The 13,509-nt window shown below is 52.6% G+C and overlaps 1 protein-coding gene across 1 annotated transcript in view; it reads left to right on the forward strand.

Moving 5' to 3' along the window:
* Positions 1 to 13,509, forward strand: part of SLC38A10 (solute carrier family 38 member 10) — a 35,790-nt gene that overhangs the window by 11,994 nt on the left and 10,287 nt on the right. Inside the window, exons 7-11 of the mRNA XM_059828185.1 lie at positions 1,465 to 1,567; positions 2,389 to 2,571; positions 4,534 to 4,645; positions 4,846 to 4,952; positions 10,913 to 11,066. Of these exons, the coding sequence (XP_059684168.1) occupies positions 1,465 to 1,567; positions 2,389 to 2,571; positions 4,534 to 4,645; positions 4,846 to 4,952; positions 10,913 to 11,066 (659 nt within the window). The remainder of the gene's footprint in view (positions 1 to 1,464; positions 1,568 to 2,388; positions 2,572 to 4,533; positions 4,646 to 4,845; positions 4,953 to 10,912; positions 11,067 to 13,509) is intronic.

The raw sequence follows: 13,509 nt of genomic DNA on the forward strand, positions 1-13,509 counted from the left end.
TTTGAGGTGCAGTGTAACAGATAATGTGGGGAAGGGTCCCTGATCCTTCGCTGGCCTTCAGCGCCGTCATTTTGCTTAAAAATAAACCCCTGGCTTGTCAGGACATGCTGCCTGTTGCTTGCTTCTTGTCCTCTTGCTCTGCCTTGAGAGGTGGTGATGGTCAGGAGGGCTCAGCAGCGTCGGGGGGGGCTTGAGGGACACTGTGCCGGTCCTCCAAACCCAAGTTGACCAAACGGGTGCTGTTAGGAGATCGCAGGAGGCCTGGGTGCAGCTGGACTTTGCATGGCACTTTTCCCTGTGTCGCTGCTGTTGCTCCTGCACTAATACGAAGCTGGCCTGGCTGTGCCATCCCACGCGCTGCAGAGCCTCCCTGCTTCCCCCCTTTCTTCTCCTTCCCGGGCCTGGACGTTTGGCTGGCCCCTTTCCCCTCGTGGGGCTGAAGTCCGGGATGCAGTCAGTTAATCTAGCAGAGGTGGCTGCACTGAGGGCAGGGAGGAATCCAAAATGGAGAGACTCCTGGGGAAGCTGGTCTCCTCGCTCCCTGCCGGTAAATGGCTGTCACGGTGCTGCATTCGCAGACCCCCCGTGTCTCTCGAGACGCGGGTTCCTGCGAGCCGACGTGCTCAGCTTCCTTTGTGCAGAACCGTTTGATGTTAAGGGATTAAGGGTTAAGGATTTCTCTGCTTGGCCTCAGCTTGACACACTTTCTGTTAATGGCTTTGTGCCCACTGGAGCTGGGGATACCCTCTTCCCATCTAACTGGATGCTCCCCCCCACCTTCTCGTGAGAGTTCCTTCAGTAACATGAAGCCAGGATGTAGCCACTTGAATTAAAGTAGCAAGAGGTTAATGAGTTGCTAAAATATGCACCTGATGTCAAAAAGTACATTCCACATGCTTTCCAAGTCTGTAAATACCCCAAAATCCCACGTAATTGGCGCTCCCAGCTTTCTATGAACTGAGCTCTAGCAGCAGTGCTGAAATATGACAGGCACTGCATTTCGTTTTGTTTGTTTAACTTTTCTTTTAGACAGTGTGATGCTCTAACCTTCTTCCTGCTTTTACTCTGTAAACACTGCGTTGCCTTAATTATCAGCATAGAGAGCTCCAAGAACAATAATCTCCAATGCGCTGCCTGGCCCGGTGCCACTGGTGTTTCACTGGAACAAACGGTCATTCATTTTGCAACACTTTTGAACCAAAATGTTTACATCACACGTTTAGCTCCACGTGGTGGGGTGGGGAGAGCCGGAATATTTTTGCAACACTTAAAGTTATGAGTGTTCTGAAATCTCTTGGCATTAGCAATATAAATTGTGGAATAGCAGCGAGTGTTTATGCTCCATAGGGGGAAGGTGTCAGGGATTCTTTGCTGCTGGGCTGAGGCAGGGAACGTGCTGGAGCTGGGTTTTTCTCTCTCTCTCTCTGCGGAAGGTTTCCTTAAATAATTTACCCTTTTCTACAGTCAGGTCTTGCCTACCTATGATAGCTTGGATGAGCCGTCTGTTAAAATCATGAGCTCCATATTTGCTTCTTCCCTAAACGTGGTCACCACCTTTTACATTACGGTAAGAAACTTCCCCTTCTCTTTCCTTGCCAGAAGTCACGCTCTGGAGGGGCAACAGGGATGATGATTTATCTTCAGTTGGGGCTGGTTTCTGCTTATCTGTATTTATTCTGAAAGATAAGTCGTTTTGCTGAAAGCAAAATTAGATGGGAGATGATGAACCGAACAGTGCAGGAGGCATTTGGAGAGTCCAAATTTTCAGCGTGGCACATTTCCTTGGGCGGAGGCAGAGTGGAGACCCAGCTCTTCCATGCGCATCAGCCTGCTGTCTGCCTTCCAGGCCCAGCCTGGAGCAGGAGATGCTGCCCAGAGTTTAGGACAGCTTTAGGCCCGTTGCGGTTGGAAAGATGTGAAGGAAGTTATGCCTCATAAAGCAGCAGCTAATAAAACCGAGTTAATAATTCCTGAGAAGAGCCTTGCCTTGTGAGCTACGCTGCTGTGGGGAATTGTTACGGCCGCTCCTTCGTTGGAGGGGGCTGGTCCGTGGGCCTGGCAGCGAGCAGAGTGTCTCTGCTCTGTGTCACGGGCAGTGGCAGCGTTCCCTCGCTGCAACGTCCTCCATGAAAGCCCCCTGTACTTAGTGAGAAACTTGCCTCTGTTTTTAGGAAGGTCCCACTATTCTTTAACGGTTTGTCTCAGCTTTTGGGGGTGCTGGAGCTGGGGCTGCTGGCGGGTTGCCCGTGGAGGTGGCCCCACACTCCCTCCTTGGCTGGCCGGTCCTAACTCATGGGAGGTCGCTGACCTCCACCCTTTGGTAAAGAGCAGATATGAATGTGCTTTGGAGTCAAATCCCATCCGCTCACCTCCCCTCCTGCCGGACAGGTGGGCTTCTTTGGCTACGTGAGTTACACTGAAGCCATTGCTGGGAACGTCCTAATGAACTTCCCTTCCAACCTTGTGACGGAGATGATTCGAGTGGGATTCATGATGTCGGTAGCTGTGGGGTTTCCGATGATGATTCTCCCGTGCAGACAGGCGCTGAACACCCTTCTCTTTGAGCAGCAGGTAAGATCCTCTTGTGTGGCCAGGAGCAGCTGGCTGCCTTGGTGTGCACCTTTGAAACTTGCTTTTTGAAGGGCTGCTGTGACTCTTTGGCTTCTGCTACTGGCTGCCAACCTGGGCTACAGACGTGCCTTGGTTCTGTGAGACTCCGTTGACAGCTGCGTATTTCTGACTTGTGGTAGGTACTCGCTATCCAGAGGGACAAATCCTCAACTCACAGTGAAATCGTAAGTGCCTGCTGTGTGGTAATGGTGCAGCAGGAGGCCCGTGGCAGTCTGTAAATCCTGCTCTGCAGAATGGTTAATCTCTGGTACTTTGAGGTTCTTGTCCTCTCTGCAGAGGAATTTTGTGGGCAGAAGTGCTGGAGTTGCGAGCCTGAAGCCTGCTGTTGCTCTGCTGCGCCCCAGGTCCTGCGACTGCTACTTCCCTGCTCCGCTGGGGATTTCAGCTCTTGTGCGGAAGTGTTACACAGTTCAGAGCCGAGGTGGTTCTCCCCCTCAGAAGGAGGGAGAAATGTGCTTTTGGAAACAGAGGAGCCTCCTTATTTCCTGCTGCTCCAGCTGGCATCCTTTTGCTGGCCAACTCAATCTTGCTTTGCGTTTAGCTCAAGCTTCTGTTCCTGGCCTCAGAGCCCAGCCCGGCCTCATTTCTTCTTGCTTCTGTGTGTGCCTGCTCATTTCTGCTCTTTTATTATTATTCTCATCCTTGCACCTTTGTCAGTAGCACCCCGAGCAGCCTCCGGGTTCAGATGTCCCCTTCCTCCAGTGCCTCCCCTGGCTGTTTGGTGCTGGTCTGGTGCAGAAGCACGCGGTGGAATACAGCCCTCTCCCACACGTTCACCTTTCCCAGGGTCAGATCTTCAGACAGCCTTTGTGACTATAGTTGGTCTGTCTGATTTAGACTGTAAGTCCCTTGTGGCAGTAGCGTGTTCTCCTCTGTGTATTGTACAGCACTAAGCATGCCGATGGTATTCAGTAAATAACAGTAAGAGATTGTGGGAATGTTCTGAGGCCTTTGTGTATCTGCATAAATAGAAACCTCTTAGGGCAGGAAATAAAACTTGAGCAATTTATAGCTCTAAATCCTGCCACTTCTGCCTGTGAGAAGCCCCCGGCTCTTTTCTCACGTCGGGAGGGCCTGAGGATGGGGGGAAGATGATCAGTGAAAGCCGGCGGGTGCAGAGGAGTAAGCGCTGGAAACACTCGCAAAGACTTTGGTTCTCGCCTGGGCTCAGCTCGTTGCTCTTTGGGCTCTGAACCTGTCACTTTGCTTTCCTCTCCCATCTGTGCAGCCAGGAGAGCGGGGACCCGCTCGTTTTCCAGGGCATGTGGGTTCACTGCATCCTCTGCTTTCCGCATCTCCTGCTCGGAGAGTGGGGATGGGATGGGAAGCGGAGGGCCTCTGGAAACCCTCCAGCATCAGCAGCTCCCCAGCAGCACAGATTATCCTCTCTGCGATCCAGCAAGGGTGTCTTCCGTCAAGTCGGAGGAGCTGGTACACGTGGTGTAACACAGTGGGAATAGCCCTGCTCCTGGAGGTGTTAAGGGACACCTTGCCATAGCAAAACCCAGAGCTCTTCCGCCAGCGACTGTTCTCCCTCCTGCCTTCTCAGCTACGCCTCTTTCTCATGCCCTTGGCCTTGGGGCCGCTCGCTGAGGCTGGGTGGCTGCAGCACTGGCACAGGGACTGGGATACAGCTGTACGGTTCACATTTGGGGCAGGATGGAAATGGCAGCTTTGGCTTCGTGCCCCCCTGTCACTCTTGTTTTGAAGGTTTGAATGCAGTTGCGTATTAAAACTGCTCAACCATGTCTAACTGCCCCCCCCCGCCGCGTTCACCTCTTCAGAGACCGTAGCGTGGAGGTGAGGAAGCTGCTGGAGCCTGCTGGGGTAATTGCTTAGGAGCTGTGGGGTTGTGACACAGGAGCTAAACTCGTTTTCCCCCTCCTGCCCTTTCTCTTCCAGCAAAAAGACGGCACCTTCGCTGCTGGGGGTTACATGCCCCCGCTTCGGTTCAAAGCCCTGACGCTGGCTGTTGTGTTTGGAACCATGGTAGGAGGCATCATGATCCCGAACGGTGAGTGAGGAGCTGGGGGCAAGGGCTGGTTGCTTGCCTGTTTTCTCTGGTCTCTTTTAATTGCTTTGCTGGGTGGCATGGCCTGGCTGGCTGGGCTCGCGCCCCAGCTTGCTGGGGGACTCAGACAGCCGCCACGTGCCGCTGCTCTGGCTGTCCTAGAAGAGGGGCCTTTGCTGACTTCTCTTATTCTTCCTTGCCAGTGGAAACAGTCCTCGGCCTGACAGGTGCGACGATGGGAAGCCTCATTTGTTTTATCTGCCCAGCTCTTATTTACAAGAAGATCCACAAGAACGCACTTTGTTCACAGGTCAGTGCCGATGCTGCTTGACAACCCCCTAAGCCCTCTGCAGAGCCTGGGAACGTAGTTAATTTAGCTGCAGCAGAGAAACCGCTCGGCACCTCCTCCAGCCTCCCTCTCCAGTCTGCCCAGTACAGGTGGGAGCTGTTCTGGCCGGCTGCTCTGAGCAGCGTCGCTTACGGGTGTGCAGACAGCAGCAGAGGAGGTGCTGGCCCGGTGCGTGGCCTGCCCCGTGCTGGAACACCAGCTCTTTTTGTCCCTCCAGCAGCGACGCATTCATTTGGTGCATAAAATGCTGCTTCCAGTCCGCCTTCTGGTGGGCTTCAGGTTCTGTATCCGCAGAACGGGAAATCCAGGCAGCCTATAAAACCTTAACGGGCCTTACATCCCAACCTGCCTGCGCTGGGTAAAGTAAACACAGTTTCTCAGCGATGCGGTTCTTGCTGCTGACCCTCAGCTTTCTAGTTTCAACCAAAATAATAATAAAAAGGAACACACACATAGAGGTGTTGCTTCAGGAATTGATTTTTAAAAAATTGGGGTCGTTCAGAGGCTGTTAGAAGTTTAGCTTTTCCTTTTGCTCCAGTTTGAATTGGCCTCCTCGGGGACTGAAACAAAGCGGCTCTTTGCTGGGCTTGATCTCTCTGCTTCTGCAAATACTGTGCTTTTGTGGGGCTGAAATTAACATGTTTTGTTTTTTTCTAACAATAACTTAATCCACTGCCTTTTAGCAGGCCTCTGCCCCAGCATTACCAGTCACGACAGTGCTGGGCTGGGAATAAGGCTTTTGGCAAACTGCAGAGTCAGCAGGGGGAGAGCACGACATTTTTGTGGGTCCTACAGAACTAATGGCTTTTTCTGTGTTTAATGACTTGTGGGTTTGCAAACGTACATGAAGTTTTTAAGCAGGGCGTATTTTTTCTTTCCCCATGCTTTATCTGACACAAGGAAATAGTCCAACTTTCCAGCTTTCACTCTGAATTCTGACACTTTGGTCCTAACTTCTTTGACTGAAACCCCAAGCAGGAGTCTGAATGCCAGCCTGGATTTTTCAGGGAAACAAAGAGCACTTTCAAGAATTGCTTTCTATTCCGGCTGAGCCAGAATGTTTCTCTGCAGTGCCTTGAAACTCCACTTAGGATGTGCTGAGCTCTTAGACTGGCTGCCCAGAGGCGACTGTCAGCTGCCCGGGGTTGAACACTGGGGCCCTCACAATGCTTGACCTGAAACGCTGGTCACGAGGCTGGTGAAGATGTTTGTCCTGCAGAAATCCACTCAAAGAAATAAGGGCTTATCTAAAGCATCAGCCCCCAGGTTACCCTAGCATTTCAAGGGGCTGGTAGCAAGCTGTCCAGCCTTCTCTTGAATGATCCATTGCCTGTCAAGTTTGCATACTTGCTTTGACCGATGCTCTGAAGTGCTGCAGCAAGGGCACACCTGCCTTCACAAACGCGCTAGGCTGCTGAGCACCTCCCCGCCTCCACTCTGGAGCCGAATTCTGGGCCCACCCTCTCCTCGTTCCTCCAGGTCTTCTGCAAAGACTCATTTATTCTTTCCCTGAAGCTCCGTCTTTGGTCTCCTCCTTCATTCCTGCTTCTCTTTGATCAGGCGCTCCACTCCATCAAAATATGCTCCTGTGAAAAGTGGCAGTCAAGGGGCAGAAGGAGCCAGCCCTGGGCATAGCTGTCCCTCCCTGCTTTTCCCTGTCTAAACAATGTACGCGTATGTTCTCCCTCCCTCCATCATCTTTAGCTTTCTTCCAAAGCAGCAGACCTTCTCAATGCCAGCTCTTAGCTTCCAGCTTCTGCCAGCGAGTTGTTAATTATCGCAGCCGCTGGTCAGCCGACCGGGGCTGGGGACGGCAGCTTGGGCTAGGGCTGGGGGTGGCTTTGTTGAAAGGCTTGCTGTGTTGGAAAGACGATCAGGTAACAGAGCAGTTAAAAAGCTTGAAGTCAGGCGTGCAGAGCTGGGAATGAACTGGGGAGAGCGTTCCCTTTCTTGTGGTTAAGCATCAAGCGTGTTTCTGTAAAGGTGCGGGTCTGTGTCCTGCTGCCCTCCGGGAGCCTTGAGCAGGGGGACATCGTGAGGTTTGGCAGAGTGCTGCTGAAGGTCGCGTTAAGGTCTGTAAACAGACTGTTTAACTTCTAACAGGAAGGTGTTGGCTTCCCAGTGTTGACACAAGCCTGTCCGAGAGGCCCCTCCTAGGGAGGCCGGAGTTGCTGTTGTCCCAGTTGGGGAAGAGGAGCTGCGGAGAGGCTGCTCGAGGTCAGGAAATAACCCCTCGGTCTCGCTCCTGTGCGGATGGAAAAGAGATTCCCCTCTGCCCTCCCCTGGTAGCGCAGCGGCCAGCACACCTTCACCACAGGCGTTTTTGGTCGGTACAGCCCTTCAAACACAGCGTCTCTGTCGCAGCGCAGCGGAGGAACCCGGCAGTGACCGGGGCTCTGCATTCCTTCGCCGTGACTCCGTCCCTCCAAACGCTCAGTGTCCAAAACAGCACAGTTTGGAGGATGTCGTCACTCTACACAAATGCAGTTTTTTGCTTCCCGCTGATGGCTCAGGCGTGGTTAGAGGAGATGGTCTGAGCTAATGACACTTCTGTACAAAGTTCGAGTTATCTTCTGGGAGGAAGGACGGCCGAGGGAGAGCAACCAGCTGAGGAAACGGCCGCGTAAACTTCCTCTCCTGAATTCCCGTCCGTGCTCAGAGCGCTCCTCTCGGGAGACAGGCCCTTGCCTTGCTGACCTGCCTGTTGAGGATGCTGCAGCCAGAGAGGTTTGCGCGTCCTCTTGCCATGTCCACGTTGAGAGGTGCTTCTGGAGAAGGGTCTCTGCTCTCAGTGGGTTTGCTTTTCAGAGGGGTGGGGGAGATCCTTCCTGTGGGACCAGACACTGGCTTATAACTGCTCTGCAGTGTTGTCCCTCTCCTTGCTCCAGGTCCTCAGCTCTTCAGCTGGACGCTTTGGAGGTAGGTGGCTCCTCTGCCTGTGTTTCGTTCCTTGAGCCACCGGGTCCTTGCACCCCATATTCCTGTTCCTTCGTTGCCAGATTAGCCTTGGTGGTCCCTTGAGTACAACTGCCTGGTTTTCCATGTCATAAGTATCTCCGTGCAATTAAGCCAAATTGTGGACCTCTTTATTCTGGTCTTCAGTTGCTGACAGGGTAGGTGAGGAGGAGGTGTGCTGACAGGGGGGAACTGAAGGTGAGGGACTGATGCTGGTTCATGGACAGTCCAGCCTGTGGGACTGGTCATGGACTGCCACATGTGCCCGTACCTGCTGCTCTGGGAAGCTCACAGCTGAACTGCAAATGTTAAACAATCAAAGGGGTTTGAATCCAAGGCATTCAAGACCATGGTTCCCCACTAAGATAAGAAACAACGAAAATCCTTTTGGAACATTTAATGTTTTCAGCCGTTTCCTACAGTTCCCTTCTCTCCCACGTTGCTCCTAGTTCCTGTGGTACCAGAATAGATCCTCTTTGTGGAAACGCTCTTCCTCTCTGCTGTTGTTTCTGGAAAACGCCAGAACAGCCTTCCAGTTGCAAAGTGCATTTCTGCTGGGGCTGTAGATTGTGTGAGGGGAGGAAGTGGACGACCTCCAAGCCGAGGGCAGCAGTGGCAGGGACCTGCTGACTCCGCTTTTGGCCCGAGCGGGATGGCAGGATATCTGCTCTTTGTGCACCCACATGGCAAGGCAGGGAGCAGATTTTGCTTCTGTTTCCTTTGCAACGTCTTTAAGGTCTGGCCTCTGCTCCCTGGCCATGCTGCTCGTCCCTCGTCCAGACCTGCTTCACGTCCCGCCAACCTTTTCCTTCTGAAGGCGTCTGTCTGTCTGCAGGGGTGTGCTGAGAACGGGGTCTCCTGGGCTCAAGGCTCTGACTGCGCTGGCCCACGTTTCTGGGCAGTCCGCTTCAGTGCGAAGAAGGAAAGGAAAGTGTTAGCCTCTCCTCCCTCCTCTGGGGGTGCCAATGTTTTAACCTCTCCTTTCAATTTCACTTCTCCCCTTTATTTTCAGTTTTCTCCCTCCGGCAGCTCCCAGTTGTAGCAATGCTCCCCTGTGGCTGTTCCTGGTTTTCCTCACACTGAGTAGCATCCTTTTGTTGTGCTTTTTGTGAATCGAGATGTAAATGCTGCAGGGTAAGGATTTCGGGGTAAGAGGATGAGTCCTGCAGGACGTGGCCACTCTGTGATACCTGCTGGTATCACAGCCCAAGGCAGAATCACCGGTACTGTGGGTGTTGCACCGCTCTGCAAAGGCAGCTTGTGGGGTTCCTACTGAGCAGCAACAAGATCGCGTACCGAAGCAGCAGGTTTCCTTTGCAGAGAGACTTTTATACGATTGCCTCATGCAGCATGCCCAGCAAGTTGTTCTTGTTAGGCATGTGGTGGAAAAAGCGGTGTCCTCTCCCCAGCAGCCTGCGGTCGTCACGCACGCAGCAGGGGTGGGGATGGGAACTGGCAAAAAGCAGAGGAGAGCCAGTGGCGTGCTGCTCGCAAGGTCTGAGGATCATGCAGGGCGGCCGTGAGGCACAAAGAAAAGATGCGGTTTGCAGCATTGTCTTGGATCCTTTGCTGCCGTATGCAGAGCTGCAGAAATAAGCCAGATCCCTGGTGTTTCAGAGAGCAGAATATACTTAAAAAAAAAAAAGATGGGGGGGGAATTGCTGCATCATAAATACCAATTTGCTGCAAACTTTCAGCTTCCCAGCTTTGCAGAGGCGTTTTCTGTTTTGCATATGATGGTTTCTGTTGCTTCCATGGTCTCTTGTGAAAAGGAGTTTATGGGGAGACCCGTGTTTCTAGCGGAGGCTGCTGCTTCTTTGCCTGCTTCCTTCAGCACAAACTCTTGCAGACTTTCTTCTACCAGTCATTCAGCACTGCTGACGCATTGACATGCGAACTGGGTTCCATGAGAAGCCCTTTCTGTGACAACTGCAATGATTAACTAGGTAAAAATAATATATTAGAGTTTAATTAAATCTCCCCAGTCAGTGTTGTCGGACAGCAATCCATCCGCTTGGCCCTTTGAACTGGTACCGCTCTCGTCTGGAGGAGCAGGCGGGCGTTTGGCAGCCCTGGCACCGAGCGTGGCAGACGTTCCTCTGCCCCTGTTGCGCATCGTCTTGCTTGTCCTTCTCAAGTTACCCTGTGAGTTGCTTACGCTCCCAGAGATTGTTTTTTTTCTTCAAAGGCAGAGAGTTTTTTATTCTTTCTTAAGGCTCATGTGAAATCATTTTTCTTCTTCCTTAAGGATCATGATCCTTTTATATCAATTTATCATTAGATAATAAGCTGTATAAATGTTCTTTTTGGTGGTGGTCACTTTCTCCTTTTTGAGTTAGAGATATTTGTGGAGCCCTTCCCTCCACAGGATCCAGATTCTCTCTTACTATTTTTATTCTGTTTGGTCCCAGCTTTCTGGAAATCAGTGAGTTACTTTTAACCAGCTTCTTGAGCACTGGCCACCAGGACTTGTGTGTGGACATCTTATTCTTGCTCTCAAAAACGAGACTTTTTAAACAGCTCCCTAGAAACCTTTCTAGGCTGTAAACAGGTTGGGCACCTCTCTTCTCAGCCAGACCTGATTTCACGGTGTTCTAATATAGCTGCTGGAAATACCAAGGAATGAGTCTTTGCAGCTGGACGCTTGTCTGCCACATGCATTTTTCTATCCGTACATCCTGTCCACTTGCTTTTGAGCCCTTCTGATACAGGAGTCGCCTTTTCAACAGCTTCCAGCATCTGAAACTCTCATTCGTATGTCTCTACATCCAAATACAAACCTCAGCCAAAAGCTACTGTTTTTCTTTATGGCCTCTTAAATTTTTCTCCTCTTCTCTCCTTCTTATTGACATGTGTAATTGCACTGAGCTTTGGGTTGTTTGGAGACCCTGTTTGCATGAAGAACGCTGTACAGAGCAGTCCCGTTTGTTTTGCTGTGCTAACCGAAGCTCTGGCACATTGTGCAGATTATACTGTGGATTGGCCTGGGAATACTGGTTATCAGTACGTATACCACCTTGTCTGCAACGGAGGACGCCCCTGTGAAGACAGAAGCGATGGGCTTGGAGCACCTGGACGGAGAGGAGAACAGAATTGACCAGGATTCAGTCAAAATCCCAGGTATGTGTCTGCTTGAGTTGTGCTCCCCAGCCCTGCTCCCAGCTCCACTTCTTTAAAAAAAAAATAAATTTTTTAAAAAGTGTGCTGGAAGCAGGGTCTTTTCTAGGCAGCTCCCTGCATCCTCACAGCACCCTGGGGGCTTTTCCCAAGAAAGGCTGCAGTTTTGTCTTCTGGAAAAGCCTGGTGCGAGCTCCGATGGTACCATGTGGGAGTTGTTCTTTTTGGGAAGGAAAAGGAAAGGTATAGGGTGCGGGGGCTGGAGTCCCCCGTAAGGACGCAGCACGGATCTCCCCGTTTGGGGTAATAAATGCAGCTCTGTGAGCGCGGCCCAGCGATGGCTCCGCGCTGGCCACCTGTACGAGGGGTGCGAGTGGCCAAACAGGGCTGCTTTCACCATTTCTGCCAGCGCATTGTCTGCGGTTCCAATAACAAGCCATTCATTGCACTCAAAGGTATGTAAATTTATGGGCACTGACTTTTTTTGGTTGTGAGGGTATAAATTTGGATTCGGTTTTAGCTCTGACAAAGCCTGTGATTATGCCTCAGCTTTGTTTACTGGTTCACGTTATTTATTATTTGTTTACTGTGGCCGTTGATAGAATTACGGCCGATCCCGCCCTTCCCCAGCTGCAGGCTTGCCTTGCAAGGCCATGGCTAGCAGGTGTCGCGTGACCCGGCGCTGCCCCTCATCTGTGGCTGTGTCCTGTTTCTTTATTTTATTTTTGTTTGGTTCTGCTCGTGCTTTTTTTTGTTCTTCGGGGGGCCTTGAAATATCCTCGCAGAGATTGAGAACGGAAGCGAGAAAGGGGCTGTCTCTTCTGGAGATTATCCTCCCTCCTGGTTGTTGGCTGTGTTCCTGCCGAGCAGCTTTGAGTGTCTCTGAGACACCGGTGCTGCTGCCGATAACATTCACTCCTGGGTTGCTCCGTCCCCGGCAGCGGTGGGGTTTTATGTGTTTGTGCTCACGGTTCACCCGAGGCGTGCATGCCTTCTCAGGCACTAGGATGCCCGTGAACTCTGAGCAAAAGATGCTCTCAATCCCTTATCGTGCACACTCAGCAGGGCTGGGAGGAGGGATGCAATTGAATTCTTCCGTCTTGGTTAATTTTGGAGCAGTAATGGCCAAAGAACAGCTGCTCCTTTCAGGAGGAGTCGCTAATGACACGTGTTCTTGTGACTGGGAAAATAAAATAAGTCCCATAAAAGATGGTGTCCGCTGGAGTTTGCTGAATCTCTTCTCCACTTCTTCTCCGCGTGAGCCGGGGCGGCAGAGCAGGGCGCCTGCGTCTCATCATCGTGGAGCGCAGCGACTCGTCGGTCGCCCTGCCGTACCCACCGCGTGTGCCCAGAGCTCGTCGGCATTAGCCCTTATTGCCTGGTACTTGCTGCTGGTTTAAATAATCCTACCTGGGAGGAAGGCGGTTTTAGTGCTCTTGGTTCGTAAACTTCCCGGGGAGGAGCTGTGCAGCTCCTAACGTGCTGATGAGCGCCTGCCCGGGGAACGCTCAGCTGCCCTCCGAGTCCAGCGTGGTCCCTTTTGTAGCGGGGGGTGTTGCTGGCTCTGCCCCGGGGAGCGGAGCTTGGCCGGGGCGCTCCGTCCCCTGGGAGGAGGAAGCGGGATGGGGCTGGGGGAGATGGAGCCAGGCAGAGGAAGGGGGACAAGGACCTCGCAGGACGGACGGCGCTGGGGGAGCCATGGTCCCGCTCTGCTGCTACGAACCGCCCCGCGCCTTGGATCCGTGCCTCCCTGTGCCTCTGCAGGATGTCGGCTTGACTAGCAATGAGAAGCATTAAATGGTGCCCTTCTTCCCCCCCGCGGCTCCCCCCTCGTCCTCGCCTGGCTTGTTTTGCAGAGGCAGGAGCCTGCAGCCTGGAAAACACTGCAGCAGCTGCATCCTGTCATTCATGGCGCGCGCAGGATGCGGGCTGCCCCGCATCACCTGGGTGCCCTCGTTGGAGCACATCTGGTTCGTATTCCTCGCACGGGGCTTCAGCAGAAACACACGGCTTCTCCCCGGGCACCAGTGGTGGGTGCTCGACCCCTTTTCCAGGCGGAGGGTGCCTCCGTGCCCCTTCCCCGCGCCCCCCCGGCCGGGAGCTGCCTGGCCGAGGCAAACCTGGGGGCTGCGCGGGGCCTTTTCCCAGTCCTGCCTTCACCGTCTGACTTTTGCCTGTCAGCATGTGAGAGGAGTTTTATTGGCCTCTTTGATGTTGTGGAGACCAGAACTGTACAGACTTTCATTAAAACCCTGCCCTGTGGGCCCTGGGATTATGAATATTAGAACATTGCCCTTTTATGTGAACACGTATTGACCAGCGAACTCTGAATAGTGTTTTTACTAACGACACCCAAGTGCCCATTACAGCCCCTGCCTGTATTGCTTGAGGTTTACTGTCAGCAGCTCTTCGGGAAAGGTATAAAACCCCTTTCAGAAACGTTCTG

This window comes from Gavia stellata, chromosome 22, assembly GCF_030936135.1.
Source record: "Gavia stellata isolate bGavSte3 chromosome 22, bGavSte3.hap2, whole genome shotgun sequence".
Lineage (NCBI taxonomy): Eukaryota > Metazoa > Chordata > Aves > Gaviiformes > Gaviidae > Gavia > Gavia stellata.